This window comes from Schistocerca gregaria, chromosome 3, assembly GCF_023897955.1.
Source record: "Schistocerca gregaria isolate iqSchGreg1 chromosome 3, iqSchGreg1.2, whole genome shotgun sequence".
Classification (NCBI taxonomy): domain Eukaryota; kingdom Metazoa; phylum Arthropoda; class Insecta; order Orthoptera; family Acrididae; genus Schistocerca; species Schistocerca gregaria.
In genome coordinates, this window is record NC_064922.1 from 472,778,970 (window position 1) to 472,803,183 (window position 24,214).

Sequence of the window (24,214 nt, forward strand, 5' to 3'; positions counted from 1 at the left end):
AAATTGGTACCAAAGTCAGTGATGTGCAGCACACAATGAAGATGATGTGGAAAGATGGACTGGGATAGTGACAGGATACAGTGAGGGGAAACAGTTTGTTAGTTACAGGATGTAGGCACAGTGGGTTAGCGGAGGTTGGGGCTATGGGAATTATGGGAATGAAGGATGTTTTGAAAGGGTAACTCCCATTTGTTGTTGAGAAAAGCTGGTGTTGGATGGAAGGATCCATATGGCAAGGTTGGTCAACTTGATTTGTGGCTACTGTTTGGCTGTGGCCAATCATTCAGATTGACAGCTCTTTGGTGCTCATGCCCACATGAAATGCTGTGAAGTGATTGCAATACAGCTTGTATATGACATGCCTGTTTTCATAGGTGGCCGTACCCTTTGATGGAACAGGGGGAGCCTGTGAGAGGACTGGAGTAGGACGTGCTGGATGGGTCAGGCAGGTATTGTGTCTGGGTCTTCCAAGGGATAGGACCCTTATGGCAAGGGATTGTATGTGTAGACTGGGGGGGGGGGGGGGGTGGAGGTGGGGAGGGAGGTGGCACTGGGGTGGCTCAGGCTGTGTGGGTGTCAGAGTACTACTTTAGGAGGTGGTTGAAAGGTTTAAGTGGCAGAGGGGGGTAACATCTCTTTGCAGCTGATTATTGGGGATCGTGGGGGTTTAAGGGGGATGCAAAGGAAATGGCTTGGAAAATCTGTTTGCAGACTAGTTTTACTGAGTAGTGCAAGTTTCTGAAGGTCTTGGTGAAATGTAGAGCATGCTGGGCAAGGAAATTATTGTCACTGCAGATATGCTATTCACAGTTGACCAGGCAGTATGGGAACAATTTTCTGATGTGGAAGGGATGACAGCTGTTATGATGCAGGTACTGTTGGTGGTTAGTGGATGTAATGGAAGAATGAGGACAGGGTGTTTTGGTTCTGAATTCAAATCATGAAGAAAAGAAACCATCAGTGAATCTGAATCAGACAAGTGGTTTGGAGTTTTGGAAATCTGGGAAGGTTCCCACTTGATGGCCCACAAACAGGTTGGCTTAGGAGGGAGAGATGTAGGTGCCCAATGCTGCGCCATGGATATTTTTGTATACCATCCCCTCAAAACAGAAATAGTTGTGTGTAATAACATAATTGGTACGGAGTTAGCATCCCACTTAGTAAATGAATCCACTTCATTTACTTTCGGTATGATGGACGTGGAAGAATTATGGAGAGATTTGTGCTGTTGTAAAACGAGTGATGCGCGAAGCATTCAACCACTACCACCGTCATACCTTAGCAAAAGATCTTGCTGAAAACCCAAGGAAATTCTGGGAAGTGGTAAGCAGGTCAAAGGCTTCCATCCAGTCACTCACTGATCAGTCTAGCCTGGCAACGGAAGACAGCAAAACTAAAGCTGAAATTTTAAATTTAGCATTTGAGAAATCTTTCAAGCAGGAGGATCATACAAACATACCGCCGTTTGAGTCTTGTACTTATTCCCATTTGGAGCACATAGTGATAGACATCCCTGGGGTTGCGAAGCAGCTGAATGGGTTGAAAATAAATAAATTGCTAGGTCCTGATGGGATTCCAAATCGGCTTTACAGAGAGTACTGAATTGCATCGGCTCCTTAGCTTGCTTTTATCACGAATCTCTTGCCCAATGTAAAGTCCTGAGCAACTGGAAAAAAGCGCAGGTGACACCTGTATCTAAGGAGGGTAGAAGGATGGATCCTCAAAATCACAGACCAATATTCTTAACATTGGTTTGTTGCAGGATTCTGAAACATATTCTCAGTTCGAATATAATAAATTTCCTTGAGACAGAGAAGTTGCTGTCCATGCATCAGCACAACTTTAGAAAGCATTGTTCCTGCGAAAAGCAACTCGCCCTTTTTTCACATGATATCTTGCGAACCATGGATGAAGGGTATCAGACGGTTGCCATACTCCTTGACTTCTGGAAAGCGTTTGACTCGGTGGCCCACTGCAGACTCCTAACTAAGGTACGAGCATATGGGATTGGTTCCCAAGTATGTGAGTGGCTCAAAGACTTCTTAAGTAATAGAACCCAGTACATTGTCCTCGATTGTTCATTGGAGGTGAGGGTATCATGTGGAGTGCCCCAGGGAAGTGTGGTAGGTTCGCTGTTGTTTTCTATCTACATAAATGATCTTTTGGATAGGGTGGATAGCAATGTGTGGCCGTTTGCTGATGATGCTGTGGTGTACGGGAAGATGTCGTCGTTGAATGACTGTAGGAGGATACAAGATGACTTGGACAGGATTTGTGATTGGTGTAAAGAATGGCAGCTAACTCTAAATATAGATAAATGTAAATTAATGCAGATGAATAGGAAAAAGAATCCCGTAATGTTTGAATACTCCATTAGTAGTGTAGTGCTTGACACAGTCACGTCGATTAAGTATTTGGGTGTAGCATTGCAGAGTGATATGAAGTGGGACAAGTATGTAATGGCAGTTGTGGGGTAGGCGGATAGTCATCTTTGGTTCATTGGTAGAATTTTGGGAATATGTGGTTCATCTGTAAAGGAGAACGCTTATAAAACACTAATACGACCTATTCTTGTGTACTGCTCGAGCGTTTGGGATCCCTATCAGGTCGGATTGAGGGAGGACATAGAAGCAATTCAGAGGCGGGCTGCTAGATTTGTTACTGGTAGGTTTGATCATCAAGCAAGTGTTACAGAAATGCTTCAGGAACTTGGGTGGGAGTCTCTAGAGGAAAGGAGGCGTTCTTTTCGTGAATCGCAACTGAGGAAATTTAGAGAACCAGCATTTGAGGCTGACTGCAGTACTATTTTACTGCTGCCAACTTACATTACGCGGAAAGACCACAAAGATAAGATAAGAGAGATTAGGGCTCGTACAGAGGCATATAGGCAGTCATTTTTCCCTCGTTCTGTTTGGGTGTGGAACAGGGAGAGAAGATGCTAGTTGTGGTATGAGGCACCCTCCGCCATGCATTGTATGGTGGATTGTGGAATAAGTATGTGGATGTAGATGTAGAGTGTGAGGTATGATATGGTGGGTTTGGAATCTGAAGGACTTGGAAAATTAAAGTGATCAATAGTGGCAAGTGATGATGATGTATAAGGAGGTGGCTTCAACAGTGACAAGTAGGGATTCAGGTGGTTCATACCACCATCCAAGTACATCTCTTCCCCCCACTCACACCTGCACCCCCCCCCTCCCCTACCCCCTCCCACTAAACCATCATCTGACCAGTTTCCAGGAGTTTCTTATCTATCACTTGAACACACCATGTTTCCCTACGTCCAGAACACACACCTCACGACAGAAGAAAGGACAGACATTCACAACCTTCAAAGTGAATCCAATTCCATCATTCTTCCAGCAGACAAAGGCTCCATCATTGTCATGTTGAATCTCAGCTGTCTCACTCCTAAAACTACAAACTATGCCACAGTAATCCCATTCTAGAGGCCCATCCAGGAATACCTCATCCTAGTCGATCTCCTTTCTCACCCCTATAACACCCTCCCTTCCACCCTCCGCTCACACCCCTAAACGCTTCCCAAACTTCAAAAACCCAACAATCCAGCATGCCCCATTATAGCTCGTTATTGTGATCTCAATGAAAGAATTTTCACCCTTATTAACCAACTTCTACAATCAACAACCTGAAGCCTTCCCTCTTATATCAAAGACACTAATCGCTTCCTTCACTGCTCTCAACCATCCCCACCTCATTATCACCTCGAACCCTACTCAACACTGTTGATGCAGTGACAGCTGTCACCCCTTCCACACAAAAAAATGTTCCCATACAACCTGGCCAACTGTGAATGGAGTATCTCCAGTGACAATAATTCCTTGCCCAGTATGCTCTAGATTTCACCAAGACCTTCACAGCTGTTCCATATACACCAACACACCTCATGTCTATGGCCTTGTAGCTACTGGACACTACCTCTCTCAACATCTTTTCAGTTCCAAAAATCTGCAGTACAGCCTTGGGCATCCACCTGGCACCCTCCTAAGCCAACCTGTTTGCGCGCCATCTACAGGAAACCTTTCTAGCCTCCCAAAACCCCACAACTCTCTGCCGCTCTAGGTTCACCGATGATATCTTCACCATCTGGACTCAGGGTCACAACACACTATCCTCATTCTTCCACAGGTTCAACTAATTCTCTCACATCTTATAGAGCCAGTGCTATCAGCAGTACTCACAACGAATCTGTCAAGACTTCCGGCTACTTTAATAAGTTGTTCTGTTATGTTTTTTGCCTTTTCCTGCATTGAGCACCAGAATATTTTTAAAGGAATTATGGGTGTGAGAAATTCTGAAAAAGTATTAAAAATTGTAGCAAACTGAATATCAGTAACTAATAAACAAATACAACTAATAGGTAACAGGTGTAGAAACTTTTTAGTTGACATAGTGGCACTAGTGAAGGGAAGAAAGCAACCAAGGCTACAATAGCTGATGGTACAAATGTACAAGTTAGGACAGGAATGGTAAACAAGGCAATATGTCTTGAGCCAACTAGAAATCACTGTTATGAGGAACTATGATTTGGTTATTCATGCTACCACAGCTACCTCTTGACATTATTTATTTTTCTCATCTACATACAATTACAAAAAATTCTTGTCTCTTAACAGATATTTCAATGGGCAAATTAATAAAAATGCAGCACATTATTTCCAAAAAGTAGTAAATTATGAACAAAAAGACTTGACTGGGGAACCCAAGATACCCCCTCTCAGGTGTGCAACTTGTTTCCTATGGGGAACTTGCTAAAACTATTTTGGGAACATCAGCTTTTTTATTGGCAAGCCATGGCAACAACAAAGCTGATGTTTCAACAATTCAAAAACATTTTAACAGGATCTTCCGTCAGTTCTCAGTAGAACAACATTACTTCCCACACTGTCTGTTCCTACATATTCCCATGTTCCTGTATTCTTTAAGTTCTTTTCTTTTATTGAAGTTGTCTGTGTAATCCATACAGACTGTAGTTTCAATTGTTAAGGCTTTCTTTTTACTGGTACTTGTATTACTGTCCATGTTTAACACCTCTTGTAATTGTCTCATCAAATATTGTTCAATTTTACTTGGTTCATTTATTTAATGCAAACTGTTACATAGCCACAGTTCTGTATATATTGTTAATGTTAAAATGCAGCACCACCGCTCTCTCAAAGACTGCATTATGTTCCCTCAAACTCCTCCATTTTCCTGCATTTATTTATTTCTGTTTGTCTTATTGATATTGCTTAAGTTCCTTATGTATTCTGTAGTTTCACTGATAATTGTTTCTTCTTTTAATTGGTTTGTGTATCACTCTCCATGTTTTATACCTCCTGATGTAGCCTTGTCAAGTATTAATTTTATTTTGTTTTATTAGTTTTCTTTATTGATAGAAACTTAATGTATGCATGCTGTTCCTATCTACTCCATTTTTATTTATTTACAGATCAATTTTTTTACTTTTTCATTGCATTACCACCACACTGGCAAAGATGTTACTTACTGTATGTTTCTGCTTCAGCCTAGATATGTTACTTCTCTTCCAATGTTGTTTGCAAACATTGTAACTTCTTTGGAGACAATACTCAGTAAATGTCTGAAGACGGCCTTGTAAGCCAAAAACCAGTGAACACAATAAAAATTAATACTGTAGAATTCAAAAACACATTTTTCAATAAATGAACTTTCCTATTAATCACTCTACAATACAGAAATGTTATTTATCAATTTTTTTTTTAAATTTAAGGTCTATTTTATTCTGATTTATATTCAGTATATACAACAACAGAGTCATGAAAGAAGATAGAGCACTAGTTTTGCACATACACCATGAGGAGAAGCAGGCCACTCTAACCAACTGAAGACCTCATGACCCGCCTTTTCGAGGATGGGGATGAATCCCACCCCCATGACCGAAAATGTAAAATACTAATTACTGAAAAAAAATTAATGTAAGACACCAGTTATGACACGGACTATATGCAACTTGCAGACAATGACACAAATGGCTTGAGGGTTGAGGAATGGGCAAAGGGAAACAACATGAACATAACTGAGCTTCATGACATGGTTATTATACTGATCTATGTTTTGCAAGTTTTGGTACAGAGGAGCATCAAATTCATTAAAATCATATTCTTAAATCACATCATCATCCACTGGTCTCGGAGTTTTTCCATCTCTGGAAACAACTGAGTTATTTCGAGAAGAAGATTTATTTATTTATTTATTTATTTTCTGGGAGACAAACTGAGATGCTTTGAAGAGTCTGATATTACCTTTGAGTATATGGTTGCAATGCCCCAAAATTATGATATTCATAATAGTAAGAAATATGACATTTATTTACATCTTTAGAGGTTCCAGTTGACAATGCTTTCCCATAATGACAAATTGGAACATAATACTTCTGGAACGATATTAGAAACTGCATGAAAACTGCCTTTTTGCTGTTGAGATCACCAAATGTGGAGAAGTGATGATGCATACAATGGGAAATGCAAGGCAAAGGAAATGGATTGACATCTTAGAAAAACTAAAAATGACCCACAGCAGCAAAATCTCTTGGAATCTAATAAAGTAGATAATAGAAAACTAAGACCTATCAAACTGCACCACAATAACAATAGACCAGACTGACACCACTTTATGCTTAGAGAGAATGTCAATGGAAAACCAGCTGGGCCAAAAATACTGTGTGTGCCAAAGAAGGCAAGAGAGATTCACTGCATGTTTCTTCTTAAAATTTAAACATGACATCAATTATTTTTCTAAAAAATGGTAAAGCAGCTGTTGTCGATGACATTTTTGGAAAGTAAATTGAAGTTTTTGGACCTATTGGGTATTAGCACAAAAATTCAAAAGTAGCTTCCTTCTGAAATCCAGATAAAGTTCAAATATGTTCTATAATTATATCTTAAAACACCTAGGTAGTTGAAGAAAGCTGGTGTTGGAGGGAAGGATCCAGATGGTTCTGGTTCAGGTTGTGAAGCAGCTATTGAACTTGAGCATGTTGTGCTACTGTATGGTCAGCTTTGTAACTGGCCACAGTTTAGCAGTGGTCATTCATTCTTGTATACAACTGATTGTCATCCTCACATTAAAAGCTGTGCAATTATTAGAACGGAGTTGGTATATGACACAGCTGCTCTCACAGGTGGTCTTGTCTCTGAAGGACTACGGTAAGTGTGTGACAGGACTGGGGAGGGATGTGATGTGTGGGTGCATCGGGTAGGTCTTGCACCAGGGAGCTCCCCTGGGGTATGACACCCATGGCAAGCATTTGGTAGTGTTGGTGACATAGGGAAGGACTATGGGAGAAAATTTACATGTTCATAAAATCCAGAATCTGCAAGCTGTTCACACTCTTCAGTAGAAGCAGAGACAACATTACCAGATATTACTACAATGTCTGGAAAAAAAGCCACTCTCTCAGAGCAGAACGATTTGAAAGTTTTCACTGAAGTTAATTATTGTCCAGAAAATGAACTTGTTATGAGCGGGACATGTGAGCTACAGAATGAAGGTGCTTCTGTTTCAACAGATAATACTAGCAGATAATTTTCTATGGATTGGTTTTATATGAAGTCAGAAAACTGCAGAGAGTTTTAAGGACATGGTGTTGTACTCCTGTGAAATATGCTATATATTGCTTTTCTCAGATGCTTTTTAAAAAATAAAATAAGGGGTGAAGTTTTTTGTACAGCTACGAAGTTTTAAAACAGGGAAAAAGCTTAAGCCCAGAGTATTAGATCATGAAAAAAGTTGTCATCTTGTATAAGTATTTGCAACTACAGAAATATGAAACAATCAATGAGGCTGTTTAATTAGAACAACATTAAATCATTTGAGAAATGGAAAGCTGTATCAATAAGAATTCCTGATAGTTTATTGCGTTTAGCTATACAATCCTTACCCTTGCATGGTTACTCAGATGAGTTCCTGGAAGTGATAACTATGGAAATTTCCTTGAAACTTTCAAGTTACTTGCCAAATCTGATTCAGTTGCGATTCATTATCTTCACTAAGTTTAGCAACCAGACAACTATGTTGTGCCTTGTCTTTCTCTATGAAGCCAAAATGAATTCATCAAATTACTCTGTGATAATGTCACAAAAGACATTTTTAAGAAAAATTTTAAGGCTAAGTATTACACCAGATATACTGCATAAGGACCAAATGTCTTAAGCAATTTATTATCAACATAATGAAGGTTCAGAAGTCTTAGCAGATGAATACTTTATTGACTTCATTGTAACACATGGGGAATCAGTTGGTGCAACTGCAGAACAAATTTGTGACAAGTTACAAGAAGATGGTCTGAAACTGGAGTACTAATATGGACAAGGATATGATAATACTGTGACCGCGACTGGACACATTAGTGGTACTTGGAGATGTATGTGGGATATAAACCCCAGAGCAGTGTTTGTGCCATGTAGCAGTCACTCATTCAATCTTACTTACAGTGTGCAAAATCTGCACATTTTTCTGAACCTTTACACATACATGAGATGCTCTTAAACAACATGTTCCAATTAACATAAAGAGACCCTGTGACACAAGAGGGAGTTTAAAGTATAAATCTGTACATGTGCTTGCTGAACACATTGAAAGCAGCTTTGTAAGTCTTGAGTGATGGATCAGAAGAAAGCAGAAATCAAAAGAAATGCGGGCAGTTTGTTGGTTTGCATTATGACCCATCCTTTCTTGAAATTCCTTTATTTTTGGAGCCAGTACTTACCGAATTGAGTGATGCTAAGATATACCAACAACAAAGAGGACTTGGTCTTGATTGATATGCTCAAAAGCCGAAAGCACTGACTATTTCGTGAGGAGGTGCGTGATTCTCTAGGCACAATGGTTGTAATGCATAATAGGCAGACATCTATCCAGACCACCCAAACACAAATTCCAAATTGCCTCAGGACCCATTGCAAGTACTACGACAATTATGTGGGAGATGAGAAAACTTGGATTTCATGATCAAGTGGCTGCTCATAAGCCACATGTCATGCCGGTAAATGCCTCGTTTGGTGTAAGGAGCGTAAACATTGGACAATTGAACAGTGGACAAACATTGTGTGGAGTGACGAATCACAGTACACACTGTGGCAATCCAATGGCAGGGCGTGGGTATGGCAAATGCCTGGTGAACATTATCTGCCAGTGTGTGTAGTGCCAACAGTAAAATTCGGAGGCAGTAGTGTTATGGTGTGGTCATGTTTTTCATGGCGGGGGCTTCCAGCCCTTGTTGTTTTTCATGGCATTATTACAGCACAGGCCTACATTGACGTTTTAAGCACCTTCTTGCTTCCCACTGTTGAAGAGCAATTCGGGAATGGCGATTCCATCTTTCAACATGATTGAGCACCTGTTCACAATGCATGGCCTGTGGCAAAGTCATTATGTGACAATAACATCCCTGTAATGGACTGGCCTGCATAGAGTCCTGTGCTGAATCCTATAGAACACTTCCTGGCATTTTGGAATGCCGACTTCATAACAGGCCCCACCAATCAACATTGATACCTCTCCTCAGTGCAGCACTCAGTGAAGAATGGGCTGCCATTCCCCAAGAAACTTTACACGTCTGATTGGACGTATGACTGCGAGAGTCACAGCTATTATCAAGGCTATGGGTGGGCCAACACCATACTGAATTTCAGATTAACGATGGAGGGCACCACAAACTTGTAAGTCATTTTCACCAGGTGTCCGGATACTTCTGATCACATAGTGTCTCTCTCTTCTCACCCATCACCTCCCAAATTTCCGTCATCCGGCCACAGAGGAGCATTCCCGTCATGACTTGGTACCACCCAGGAATGGAGAAACAATCATATTTTCCACTGGGGTTTTGACTATCTCTCACTGTGCCCTGAAATTAAGAAAGCCCTACCCACTATCTTTCCCATCGCTCCCACAGTGGTACTCCATGGCCCACTGAACCTACACAATATAGTTGACTATCCCTACAAAACCCCTTCCCTTAACACCATGCCTCATGCCTCATATCCCTGTCATGGACCCAGATGCAGATCACTGACAATAACCTACTCTGGTCCGATCATAAGTGTCACCTATCTAATCAAAGAGAGGGCTACTATCTATGAACCCAGTCATGTGATCTATAAGCTAAGCTGCAACCACTGTGCTGTGTTCTAAATGGGCATGACAACCAACAAGCTGCTTGTCTGCATGAATGGCCACCAACAACCTGCGGCCAGGAAACAGCTGAGCCACGCAGTTGCTGAGTACACGGCCCAACATAAGGTTCGTCATTTCAATGACTGCTTCACAGCCTGTGCCATCTGGATCACTCCTATGAACACAAGCTTTTATGAATTGCCCAAGTGGGAACTTGTCCTGCAATATATTCATTCTTGTAACCTTCCTGGCCTCAACCTTCGTTAGTACTGTCCTTCAGCTAAGTATCCCCGTCCCCGTTTCCACTCCAGCACTAAACAGTTTTCTATTTCAGCAATCCACCCACAGTCTTTTTACTTCCTCCCGACTTATGTCTAGCCTCCTGACTGCACCTAGCTACCCTGTCTCCATCTGGTCCCCATATGCTCCCACAAGCAGCACTTTACAGTTCCCCAACCTTACACTCCCCCCCCCCCCCCCCCTCTCTTCCACCCTCCAACACCCACATTACTTCTCATATCATGTACAGATGCTCGCTGTCTGTCCTCAGCAGGCAGCAAAAGTGATCATGTGAGGGGGAGTTGTGTTTCCTGAACATACGTCTAAGTATGTTGTCCAATTTAGAAGAAGGCCTTTTGGCCAAAAGCTTACTTGTTTAGCAGTCTTTTAGTTGTGCCCATCTGTGACTTATCTCCACTATGTACTGAAATGTTTAATAGTCAATATTTTCTGTCGCCATATTTTGTTACAATTGTATTGGTACCTACTAACTGTTACAGTTTCAAAGTAATTTTATTTTCTGATTATAATTGTAGGATTTGAAATTAAATAATTCTCAAATTTGGATTTGTAACAGCTTATGAGGGGCACAATATTTTAAATTTATCCTGGAATTCAAACCCCTATGGTAAACCAGTGACTCTACAGTTGGAGTCATGAACGATGGCAGTCGAGTTTAGAAGAGTTCTGCGTATCTACATCATGCATACTCTGACAACCAATAAATGTTTGTTAGTGTTATCAGCAGTCTGCTGCAAATGCCATAGCCTATGCGACCATTAAACATGATTGCAGTGAGTTATTTTTATTCCATCTGTTGTGAGTTGTCAAGGGTGGTGATGGTGGCAAGTAAGAAATTCTGCACAAGCACACACAATTTGCAGCACACACACTTTCTGTAAGTGCAGAGTATGTATATGCACTTACTGCAACTGTCACTTGGAACCAGCAACAATGCAATCCCCGTCTATGTCTTGAGCTGCGTGAACTGCCATCATTTACAGATTGGACTATACACATTATTTAACTTCTTAGAAACATAAAACAAAAATACTGATGTACTGCTCCCATTTTTACTTCATTTTTAAATACTGTCTGTTTAACTCAGAGTCTAGGAAAAAGACAAAACAAATTATATTGTGTATTCGTAAAGTGATAAACACAGATATAAAATATTATGCTTTTGAATATTCTGCAACCCGTCTTCATAGTAAATTTTTGGAATAAATTACTTTACTTGTAAGTGACAACAGTAGCAGCAATGTCAGCAACAGCAGCAGTAGTAGTAAAACTGAATAGACTAGGATGTATGCAGAAATTTAGAAGTTGTTCCTTTCCCCATCCATTGGCTGTGAAAAGAAGAGGAAAGGAAGAGAGGGAGGATGGGATGAAAAATAATACTGTTTTCAGTACTCTCTACCATATAATGTATGGCAGTCCAGGCAATGTGACTGCAAGTGTAGATGAGGGACAAACTGAACACTGACTTTGAATTCCTCAGTTGCAAAAGCCAAATAAACATATCTCAGTCACAAATTCTAGGAGTCAGAACTAAGTCTAAAACTGACAATAGCTTTTAGTCCAGATAGACTAAAAACAATGTGAATAACATAGTTTAGTGTAGGATTTCCAAAAACACAAAATGCTTAAAACCATACTTACATAACATCTCTGGTTTAGTGAAAAATCCATGATGATCACACACGATAATAAAGACAAGTAGCAAAAGGATTACAACTGTAAAACACACGAAATCCCACAGAAAGTGGGATAGCCAGTATGTTATAGGATTCACTCCAGCCATAAATTTTATTTGTTTTGACTTCGCTACTCTTTCTAACAAGGGAAGCGTAACAAAGTTGGATACCACATACAAGACAGCAAGAGGTGTTAATACCACCCAAAGCAGACCAATTATTTCAACTGGAACAGTCTCTTGTGGCTCCTGTAAAATGATAAAAATAAATAAAAAAAGCATTATTACAGTTCATAACTTTTAATGCATAACATGATTACAGTCAATGAGATAAGAGAATGGAAGTTACTCACCTTTGTCTTAAACGGATGATAAGAGAAAACAATAGAAAACGTATTGTTGAAGAATTTCAACATAGCATTGCTCATAATATTTACTGATATTGGAAAACCATGCAATGCTACATTTGAATACAATGCATTTGCCTGCACACTATTACTATCACATTTAAATTCTGCAGCAGCAATTATTTTCTCTCTAAACTTTGCAATATTTGAAACACCTTGTTGGAGAAGTACATCTCCTATGTCATTAGAACTGCTGATAACAGTCAATGTTGACTCTGTAGATTCAATTTCTTTCTCATAAGACTGTATTAAATCCTCACTGCACAATCCAGGCTGTAAAAACACTTCGGTTCTTCCATAATCGTTCAACGAAAACACATGTGCAGGGATCTCTTTATCAATAACCATGTATTTGAGTGACAGAATTACTGTGTAACTTACAAATCCTACTGCCAATAGTACCTGAAAATTAACCAAATGAAATCAGTAAGACAATACAGAATATGAAATTACAAAAAAGAAAGAAAACTTCATTACATCATTAAAATGTAAAATGGTTCACCGAAACTAATACAGGAATTATGAATTTCTTCGTCAACTTTATGTATAAAGTTTCTCCCTACATATTCATGCTTTATTAACAACCTGAATTTGATAGATCATGGGAAGTTAGCCAAAGATAAAATTTTTGCAACACACACACACACACACACACACACACACACGTGTGTGTGTGTGTGTGTGTGTGTGTGTGTGTGTGTGTGTGTGTGTGTGTGCACGCATGCTTTGATTAAAATAAAACATGACAAATAGAAGAAATTTGATTATCTCTGTTCACATCTTACAATCATTCAGTGTGAGCACCCATCATCATGTGATAGTGTATTAAGTCAATAAAAGTATTCTTTCCACACACTGACCAATACAAACAGAATAACCAATGCCACACCTATTTTAGTCTTGTTTCTCTTGTCAAAAAGATTAGACATAAGCAAATGCACGTAGAATTTTTCATGTTTGAACAACTTAAGAGACTGAAGTAAGGTTACGTCTTCAACAACCACTGATATTTTTACAGGTGTACACTCTGTCATTTTCAAGGCACAAACATAATGAGAGAGTACTGTGCTGGGAAATTTAAATCCTCAGTATGTGGGGCTACACCCACCAAAACCATAATATGGCATATGCAGAAAGACAACACACATATACTGTAAACACATAGTGCCACCACACAAACGAAGTCAGCAGTATCTATAGTGAACATTAATTACCAGCAGGTGAACAACCAGCATTAACTTTGTCCTTATGTTGTATGACCAGCAAAAGAAAGAGCAGGATTCCAAGTATAATTTAAAGAAAAATCTCCATCGCTATTTAAAAGGTCACTGCTAATTTAGTCTCAACTGGTTCTTAATAATACTATCACAAAAGTATGAAGTGAACACAAGAGTTTGTGTGGTATTATATTGCATAAGATGACCAGTAAAAGGGCAACATTCTGCAATAGCAGATTTGGTAAGCTGTGGTAAGCATGTATGATGCCTGTGGTCCGGTCTTCAATGTTCCAGATGTTCTGCCCAACTGCATGGTAGACACTTGCCTTAGAGAAACTAAGAACATGTGATCAGAAGTATCCGGACACCCCCAAAAACGTAAGTTTTTCATATTAAGTGCATTGTGCTGCCACCTACTGCCAGTTACTCCATATCAGCAATCTCAGTAGTCATTAGACAACATGAGAGATCAAAATGGAGCACTCCGCGGAACTCACGGACTTCAAACGTGGTCAGGGGATTGGGTGTCACTTGTGTCATATGTCTGTACACGAGATTTCCATACTCCTAAACATCTCTAGGTCCACTGTTTCCAATGTGGTAGTGAAGTGGAAAAGTGACAGGACACATACAGCACAAAAGCATACAGGCCAACCTCGTCTGTTGACTGACAGCGACCACCGACAGTTGAAGAGGATCGTAATGTGCAACAGGCAGCCATCTATACAGGCCAGGGACGGCCACGGCGTACCAAACTGCACGCGTGTACAGATGTGCTGCACTTGTGCCATCCAGGGCTCGGTCCGCCTCGCCACTGCTCGGCACGGAGCGACATTAGACTAGCTGTGCAATGAGACATCTTTTCATCTGTCATAGGATGCATTAGTTGATTCGTAGTGACAGCCATGTTTATTCCTCGCTATTTCTTAGCAATTCGTAGAAAGTTTATAAGTACTGTACAGTGGTTGTTGCAATGGAACCTACGCTCACAAAGAGGCGGGGTAGTGACACAGAGCTGAATTGGAATTGCAATATTTTTTCGAAGAGAAGGATGAAAATTCTCAATGTCTCTTATGCAGTCGCATACTGGCCAAGCACCGCAAATTTGCAATAGAACAGCATTATAACACCACATACAAAGGACTTAATGATTTAGTTGGGTTGATAGATCAAACAAGCTGGCGGAATTAAGAAGACGTAGTGTTATGCAACGAGACGGACCGAACACGAGTACCACTTACAAATCTGGATGTTTGTATTTGTACATATTTGTCTTTAGAATTCGAATTTAGAGTTCACTCAATTTTTTTTTTAGCCCGAACATAGCAACCTCTCTTTAAGAGCAAGCTACAAAGTAGCGCTCAAAATTGCAAGAGCGAATAAGCCTTTCAGTGATGGTGATTTCGTCAAGGAGTGTATTGTTGAGGCGGTGGAACTCTTGACGCCACTGGAAGTAAAGAAGTTTAGTGAAATTAGTCTTTCCAGACAGACTATAGCTCGCCACATAGCTGGTATGGCAGCGGATGTCTACAGGCAGTTAATTGATAGTGCCTGCAAGTTTATTGCATTCTCGATTGCTTTGGACGAGTCGACCGACATTTCGTACACAGCACAACTAGCGATTTATGTTGGTGGAGTCGACACAAATTTGTACGTGACGGAAGAAATGTTAGATTTAGTACCAATGAAAAACACAACGAGGGTTACCGACTTGCTAAAAGCAGTTGAAGAGGCAGTTGAAGCCATTGGCCTGAATTGGAAAATGTTAGTTTGTCACCACGGATGGAGTGCCAGCAATTTGAGGTGCTCAAAATGGGCTTGTAGCATTGTTGCGTAAAAAACTAGGATGATCAATAGAAGATCTGTACAGAATTCATCGTTTTGTACACCAAGAAGCTCTTTGTGCTAAGTATGCAAATTTGGAGTACGTGATGAAGTTGGTAGTCACCATAGTACATTTTTTGAAGTCGCATGGCTTAGTACACCGTCAGTTTCAACAGTTTCTCATGGAACTGAATGAAGAGTGCGGAGATGTTATTTACCACTGGGAAATACGTTGGTCAAGTCGAGGATCATGCCTTGAATGATTTTTCAATTTAAGACTCACTATTGTTGAGTTCCTGAGGGAAAAAGGAAAGGCAGAGCCAAAATTAGAAGATCCAAAATGGATTGCAGACCTTACCTTTTTAGTTGATCTGACTGCACACTTGAACACTCTCAATAAGACTCTGGAAGGTGAGTAGCAGCTTATTTATGATCTGATGAAAGAAGTGGATGCATTTAATAAGAAACTCGCATTGTGGAAGGAACAACTCATGAAAATGAATACCGTCCATTGCCCTACGCTCTCTAAAAGTCAGAGAGAACGCAACTTCTGATGAATTCGTTTGTGTTTTGGACGAACTACAGGCACAATTTTCTATATGTTTTCAGGACACTGCCAGTCTGACATCTGTTTTTGAACTATTTTCTAGACCCTTTGCCATTTCAGTTGAAAGTACTCCAGTGCATTTGCAAATGGAATTGATTAATCTGCAGTGTAATTCCCATTTAAAGGACAAATTTTTTACGTAAAACTGTCCAGAAATTTTACAAAGGTTTTCCTCGGGAAGAGTTTCCCCGTCTCCACAATGAGGCTGCCAAAGTTATATCAGTGTTTGTATCAACATACGTGTGTGAAAGATTTATTTCGATTATGAAAGTAAATAAGTCAGGATTACGTGTCAATCTGAGTGATGAAAATATGAGAAACTGTCTGCGTTTGTCCGTGTACCGTCAGTTTGTGCCGCATATGTACTTTATTATGTCTACAGTGAACCAAAAATAATTAAATTAATGGTGATAATTTTGTTGCATTTGTCATATGTTTTGTTGAGAATTGTAGTTATTGCAAATTTTTTACAGTAGTTCTAGAATATAAAATTTGCTTGTTTCACATGTAGTTGGAATCACTTATTCCACATCATACTGCATGCTGTAGACTACTTTCAAGTCTGTTTCTGTATCTCAGCTTAAATGTTGCAAGAATTTTACGAGTGAGGATGTGAGAAGCACAATATTGTTGGTGTAATGCAGTTTCAAACCCAACATTATTGTTATCTTTCTGTAGGTGTACGAACAGCCAACAAAGATTCAGTATTGCTCAACATGATGTGTTGTACAGAGCTTAATATTATCAAATGTCGTAATATGAAACTAAGCCACATGCTAGCAGGGCAGTGTTCCTTACGCGAAAGCATTGTCGTGTGCGGCGTGTTCGTGTTTCCTTGCATGCGCGCGCAGTCAGTTGGTGTGGTAGTGGGGGACGTGTGACGTTAGAAGGGAGCGATCTGCACGTGTTTGAAACCTTGGCAGGTGTGCATGCGCGCATGCCGTGTTCTTGGCCGTCCCTGATCCAGGCTATCACACAGGAATTCCAAACTGCCTCAGGATCCACCGCAAGTACTATGACAGTTAGGTGAGAGGTGAGAAAATATGGATTTCATGGTCGAGCGGCTGCTCATAAGCCACACATCATGCCAGTGAATGCCAAATGACACCTCCCTTGGTGTAAGGAGCATAAACATTGGACGACTGAACAATGGAAAAACGTTGCGAGCAGTGACGAATCTTGGTACTCAATGTGGCGATCCAATGGTAGGATGTGGGTATGGTGAATGCCTGGTGAACGTCATCTGCCATCGTTTGTAGTGCCAACAGGGAAATTGGGAGGTGGTGGTGTTATGGTGTGGTTATGTTTTTCGTGGAGGGGGGCTTGCACCCCTTGTAGTTTTGCGTGGTACTATTAGAGCACAGGCCTCAATTGATGTTTTAAGCACCTTCTTGCTTCTCATTGTTGCAGAGAAATTCAGGGATGGCAATTGCATCTTTCAACATGATCGAGAACCTGATCATAATGCACAGCCTGTGGCGGAGTGGTTACATGATCAGAACATCCCTGTAATGGACTGGCCTGCTCAGAGTCCTGACCTGAATCCTATTGAACACCTTCGGAATGTTTTGGAATGCCAACTTCGTGCCAGGCCTCTCCTCAGTGCAGCACTCTGTGAAGAATGGGCTGCCATTCTACAAGAAATCTTCCAGCACCTGACTGAATGTATCCCTGTGAGAGTGGAAACTGTCATCAAGGCTAAGGGTGGGCCAACACCATATTTAGTTCCAGCATTACCAATGATGGGGAACCACAAACTTGTAATTCATTTTAAGCCTGGTGTCCGGATACTTTGGATCACACAGTGTAAGGTGGGCCCTATGAACTGAGATATGAAATATCCCTTCCTGCTATTCCAAACAGTCTTATTCACCAGACAACTACATGCTGCTGTGGGAAAGATGTGTTACAGACACAGTTTCTATCTTTTTGCCAGGTGTCTATGAGCAAATTCCCTGCTAGATAAAAGATATAGCCAGCTCATTTGGCCCAAGCAATTGAATTTGTAAAATTTTACATCATTTCCCTCCTATGCCATCACTGACTTCTTGTTAACTGAATATGTGTTGAACCACAGAACATCCACTCCCAGTTAAAGATGATGAAGGCTTCAAATATAATTTGTAAACAGGAGTCTAAATTATGCCCCAGGATAGTAAAAATATGTTAGTTTTATTCCATACCTTAGGCAAAAAGAAAATTGGGACCTTCTTGAATAAACTGTGAACAGAAAAGATTAAATTAATGTAAAGGAAATGCAAGATGCCCGGAACTCAGGATCAGAAGAGACTTAGCAAGCAGGACAGGAAACAAAATGTTGATTGTTGGGACCGCATCAATCAAGATTTCAAAAGTCAAATCTTGTCCAGTCTAGCCCCCAGCAATCACACTTTCCTCCATCCCGTCTCGCAACCGAGGCTACTGGGCAACGTTTCCATAATTCTCCCCATATTTTAAACCTGAACAGTCTACAGTCCCCCTTCCTTCCCCCTTGACCCTCTTGTCAGAGAATTGAACCAATGGCTCAGAAAATTTCTTTAACTTACATATGCGATTTCTCCCGAGGTATAACATGGCTGATTTGCAAATGGCCCTGCCTTTTATTAGGTAGAAAATGCTTGTGGGCTGACTGCAGCAGAAGGTGGTGGATGGGTGTATGAGACAGGTCTAGCACCTGGGAAAACCACAGGGCAATGATCCATGGGGTGCAGGACTGGGAGGTCTGCAGTGCTGGTCAGTGGCTGATAAACTAGTATACTGGTGTCAGAGCAGCAGATAACATGGAAGATTTATTTGTGGGTGAGCTGGATAGGATATTGACTAAGTAGGAGCTCTGGTAAAATTATCAGTATATTTCAACAACTCTTGCTTTCCAATGAAGATTCAGCTTTCATGGATGGTGATGCTGTAAGGAAGAGACTTTTTAACATGGAACTGGTGACAGCTGTCAAAGTGGAGGTTCTGTTGGTGTTTGGTGCACTTGATATAGAGAGATCCATTTATGGAGCCATCTCAAAGGTGGAGAGTGACACCTACGAAGTTGGCTTCATGAGCTGAGAAGGAACAGGTGAAGTGAGTTTGGAAATAGATGTTGAGTTTATGGAGGAAACAGCAAAGTTTGTCCTTGCTGCGTGTCCAGATCAGATGGGACTTTTCTCTCCACCACATCCTGCACACTCACAATTCCCCTGGTCCAGACCTCCACTAACCTAGTCCCATTGCCTCAACTTACCTTTTCCCTTTTCACTTCTGTCCACATTACTCTTTCACCACATAGATCATGAGATTCCTTCTCCCACCACTCTTCCCCCCCCCCCCCCCCCTTCCCATGCAAGCATTCGCATGTCCCTCCCTCCCTTTACCTACCCCTCTCCATTTCCCCTTCTCTCTCCCGTACTTTTCTCCCTCTTCATCTCATCTCTGCCTTCCTCTCCCATCCCCCTCCCTCTTCCGTTATCTCTTTTTGCTCTACTCTCTGTACTACTTTCATCTTGTTGTTCAGCCATACAGTCATCTGTCCAAGGAGTTGCCTCTCTCTCACTAATGCCTCTTTGCATCCTTCCTTAACCCCTCTGCAACACCATCAGCTGAAGCTTTCAATAATCAAGTATCAATAATAAGTCTCACGATGGCCACAGGAGTGAGCATTCGGGTGTCTGTGTGTGTGTACTTTTGCTTGAAAAAGAGGAAGACCTTGAAAGATAGTGTGAATGCTGTTTCCTGTGATGTCTCTCTGTGCTCCATGTGTTGTTCCACTGTAGATGAGTGGTCGCATTCCCTTATTTCATGTATTGCTCTATTCATGAGTTTCCAACATTGTTATAAAAGGAATCTAAAAATCTTATTGGGAAACTCCAATGCCCTGTTGGGAAAAAAAAGAAATATAAAGATGTAATTAGAAAATGGGGTCCACAGAACTTTACAAAGAAAAATGCTCAAAGATTTTTAGAGCTCTGCACGGAACACACAGACGGGATGAAGGGAGAATGGCAGATAGACCATGTACATAAGGAAAGTTACAATGTTAAAGTATTAATAGTATTAGACACACGCTCAGGCCATTACATAGTTAAAATCAAAATCAAATTCACTCTGTTGAAGCAGATGAACGGAAAAACCAATACATGAAGGAAACACTCATGGTAGACATCATGAATGTGAAAAATCAACGAGGAAGCACAGTTAAAGCTTCAAATATACAATACAGAGGAAAATGGCATGAGCCTCAAAATGAAAGAAAAAAATCTGTGCAATACATTAGCAAACTCAAAAAAGGATTTCACAAAGGCGTAACAAACTCTATAGCAGAGAACTACCAAAAAACCAATTTCAGGAACTAATATGAAATCTTTAGGAAACAAGTACAACAGTATGAGCTCTCTCCTCTAATAGCACCTCTGGAAGCAGCAGTTCCAAAGAGACGACCATGAGTTTCAGGGATTCAAAAGCTTGCTAACAGTGTCGCCCTCTCACCCCAACATCATAAACCCTGAGCACTGTCTAGCCTATGACACATCATTGCAGTCTATATGCCACTGAACTTTAACTGAAAATCATTTGTGTTATCAGTAGCAGTAAAATATTTCTGTTAGTAGCTAGTTTTGTAATGGGAAAAAATGAAAGGTTTTCACGTAATGAAGGCTATAAATTGAAACTAATAGCATGTGCTTAAGAATATAGAAACAGAGCACTGACTGGCATTTCAACCTTCCATCAACAGAAAAAAAAAAAAAAAATCACAATTGACGTGCTAGTACAGGAGAACAGAAAAAAAAATTAAGACTAAATGTGCAAATATAGGACTGAATGCCAAAAGGCCAAAACTACAATGTGCCGTATTGAAATATACTCAAAGACATTGTCAAAATGGCACTGGAATTAGTACAAAAATGATTTAAATACATGCTTGTACCCTAGCACTACAGATGAACTTAACAGACTTTAGAGGTTGAGTTGGTTGGTGTTACAGGTTTATGAAGCGTCATGGACTTAGCAAGCAAGTCAATACCAAAATATCTTGGAAAATGCCACAGGAGGGTCAAGAGGAAATATTATGTTTCCATTGTTATATTATACAATATCGAAAGAAAACCAGTGTGGAACTAAGCTGAATAGCAAACATGGACAAAGCTACTGTGATATTTGATATGCTAAGTAACAGAGCTGTTGCCATGAAAGGTGCTAAAACTGTAACTATAAAAAAACAAGTGGACATGAAAAAATGCACTACACTGTTGTTCTTTCATGTTGTGTTGACAGTGCCAAACTTCATCCAATGATCATTTTCAAGCACAAAACAATGCCAAAACAGTCTGAAATACCACCAGGTGGTGGTGTTCATTTACATGACAAGGGTTGGATAGATGAGGCTGGTATGAAATTATGGATTAACAGAATGCGGGAGAGAAGGGAAGGTTCTTTGAAGAAGAGTTCTCTTCTTGTACTATATCAGTTTAGTAGCCATTTGGAAAATTCTGTGAAAGAGAAATTAAGACACAGAAATACAGAGCTTGTTGTTAATCCAGGAGGACTTACTTCACCAACTGCAACTTCTTGATGTCTCAATAAGTAAACCATTTAAAGTGAACATGAGAGAGGGATGGAACAAATAGATGATGGATGAAACACAACATGAATTCAACTGAAGGGAAATTTAAAATGACCTACAATCAATCAAACAGGTGCGTCATCGGATAAAACACTCTTGGTCTAGAGTGAGAGAAGACATTATTGTTAAATTTTGAAGCAGTGCAACTTAAGTAATGCTCTTGATCGTAATGAAGACCATATTATATATGATGAGGGCATTGATGACAACAAAGAGGAGGAGGAAAAGGAAAAGAAGGATTTACTGGGACTTTAAAGGTCAATATGGTTGTATAAATGAACAGTTTTATTTTAGTTTCACTTTGCAATACATCCTCAGAATAAGGATTTGTCGTACAGAGAGTGGCTGGAAGCGGCCAGATGGCACAAAAGGTAGGCTAGGTAAGAGTATAAATGAACATTTACATGGGCCCAGGCATCAGCAATCCAGCAGTGCCAACAGAGATGGGAATGGCACACGGGATGACTGGACACCCTTGGGTAGCGTTCAACTGCTACTATTTCGGACTTCCACTGCCACACCTTCTGCTAGTGCCAAGTCCTCGACCTTTAACTTCAAACTTGTCTTTTGGTGGGCGGTCACCTGACCAACTTCCGGCAGTTGCCTGACTCCTGCCCTGGAGGGCAGCAACTCTAGACCCACACAGTTCTGATTCCCATCCTTCTGTCCTAGGTGCCTTGGCAGTCACTTGCAGGGACGAGCTCTACTGTCAGAGTCTAGCATCCCCTGGAAGAAACACTGGAGCATCCAGCACTAGAGGCTCTGCTCATAGGTGGCCATGTCCCAGTAATGAGGCCACATGCCACTGTGTAAGACACTGCAGTCAGCATTTGGTGGTGGTGGTGGTGGTGGTGGTGGGGGGGGGGGGGGGGGGGGGGGAGCTTAGGTGGCTTATATCAGATTGCAGTAACATTACCAGATGCCAAGTTTGTTTTGTTTGCCAATGATACAAATGTTGCAATAAATAGCAAATCAAGTGCAGCCTTAGAAAGATCGGCTAATAAAAAATTTGTGGATGTACATCACTGGTTCCTAGCCATTTCTTTGTCTCTAAACTTTGAAAAAACACACTAGCTGCAGTTCAGAATTTGTAAGGCGTGTCCCACGAGTATATGTCTAACGTATGATGGCAAGCATATAGAAGAAGTTAAATTCTTGGGATTACAGCTTGATAATAAATTCAACTGGGAGGAGCACACCACAGAACTGCTGAAACATCTTAACAAATCTCTATTTGTAATGCGAATTGTCAGACATAGGGGATATAAAAATGAAAATGCTGGCATACTATGCTTACTTTCACTCCATAATGTCATATAGGATTATTTTTTGGCGTAATTCATCAAGCCAAGCTACAGTTTTCTGGGCCCAAAAATATGCAATAAGAGTTACATGTGGCGTGAACTCAAGAACATCCTGCAGAGGCCTGTTTAGGGAATTAGGGATAGTAACTACTGCTTCCCAATATATATATTCCTTAATGACATTTGTCGTTAAAAATATATCACTTTTTCAAACCAACAGCTCAGTTCATGGAATCAATGGTAGAAATAAGAATAATATTCACAAGGATTTAAAGTCACTTACTCTTATACAAAAGGGTGTGCATTATTCAGGAATTCACATTTTCAATAACTTCATAGCAGCCACAAAAAGCCTAACAACCAATGAAATTCAGTTTAAGAGAAGCCTAAAGGATTTACTTCTGGTCAGCTCCTTCTACTCCACTGATGAATTTCTCAGTAGAACCAACAGATTTTTTTGTGTGACATCTGCACAATTTCAGTGCACTAATGTGTTCATTCTAAGTAAGTACTGTAGTAGTTGTATGGTTATTACCTTATAAACAAATTAAAAAAATTAGATTTTAAATTAAGTGAATTAATGCTATATTAGTAAATGAGTTTTGTAAAATGACCCTTTCATATGGTGTTCATTAAAAAATAATAAATAAATAAATTACAATCATTCCACTTGGGACCTGTGGAAGGTATATCAACTTATTTGTTTTAGTTGTAAATATTTGTCATGTATTATCGTTTTTCTGTCATGTTCTACATCCTGGAGGACCTCTTCACTATGGATCAACTGGAATGAAAGTAAATCTTATCTAATCTAATCTAATCTGCCATCATATGCTGAATGGGGCACACCATCATCTCCACCAAGACACTACCATTGTAGACAAATGAGTGTTAATAAAATGTTTTAAATTTTTGATGTTGTCAGTCCAAACTATAAACAGCCTGTTTCCACAACCTCCACGCACTGCCATGACCCGACTCCACAAAAAGTTGCCCTACATTTCTGGACTACTTCAGTGTTGTTTGCGTGAATGTATTTTTGCCAGAAGAGCATGAGCTCAAAAGCTAAACTGAATACTATTTTCTGTTACATGCATCCCTGCACCAGACATCAGTC

General features: G+C 40.3%; 1 protein-coding gene across 1 annotated transcript in view; it reads right to left on the minus strand.

The window, feature by feature from the left end:
• LOC126354493 (phospholipid-transporting ATPase ABCA1-like) overlaps window positions 1–24,214 on the minus strand; it is a 419,374-nt gene that overhangs the window by 78,855 nt on the left and 316,305 nt on the right. Inside the window, exons 17-18 of the mRNA XM_050004220.1 lie at window positions 12,484–12,939; window positions 12,097–12,379 (exon numbers count right to left, since the gene is read on the minus strand). Of these exons, the coding sequence (XP_049860177.1) occupies window positions 12,097–12,379; window positions 12,484–12,939 (739 nt within the window). The remainder of the gene's footprint in view (window positions 1–12,096; window positions 12,380–12,483; window positions 12,940–24,214) is intronic.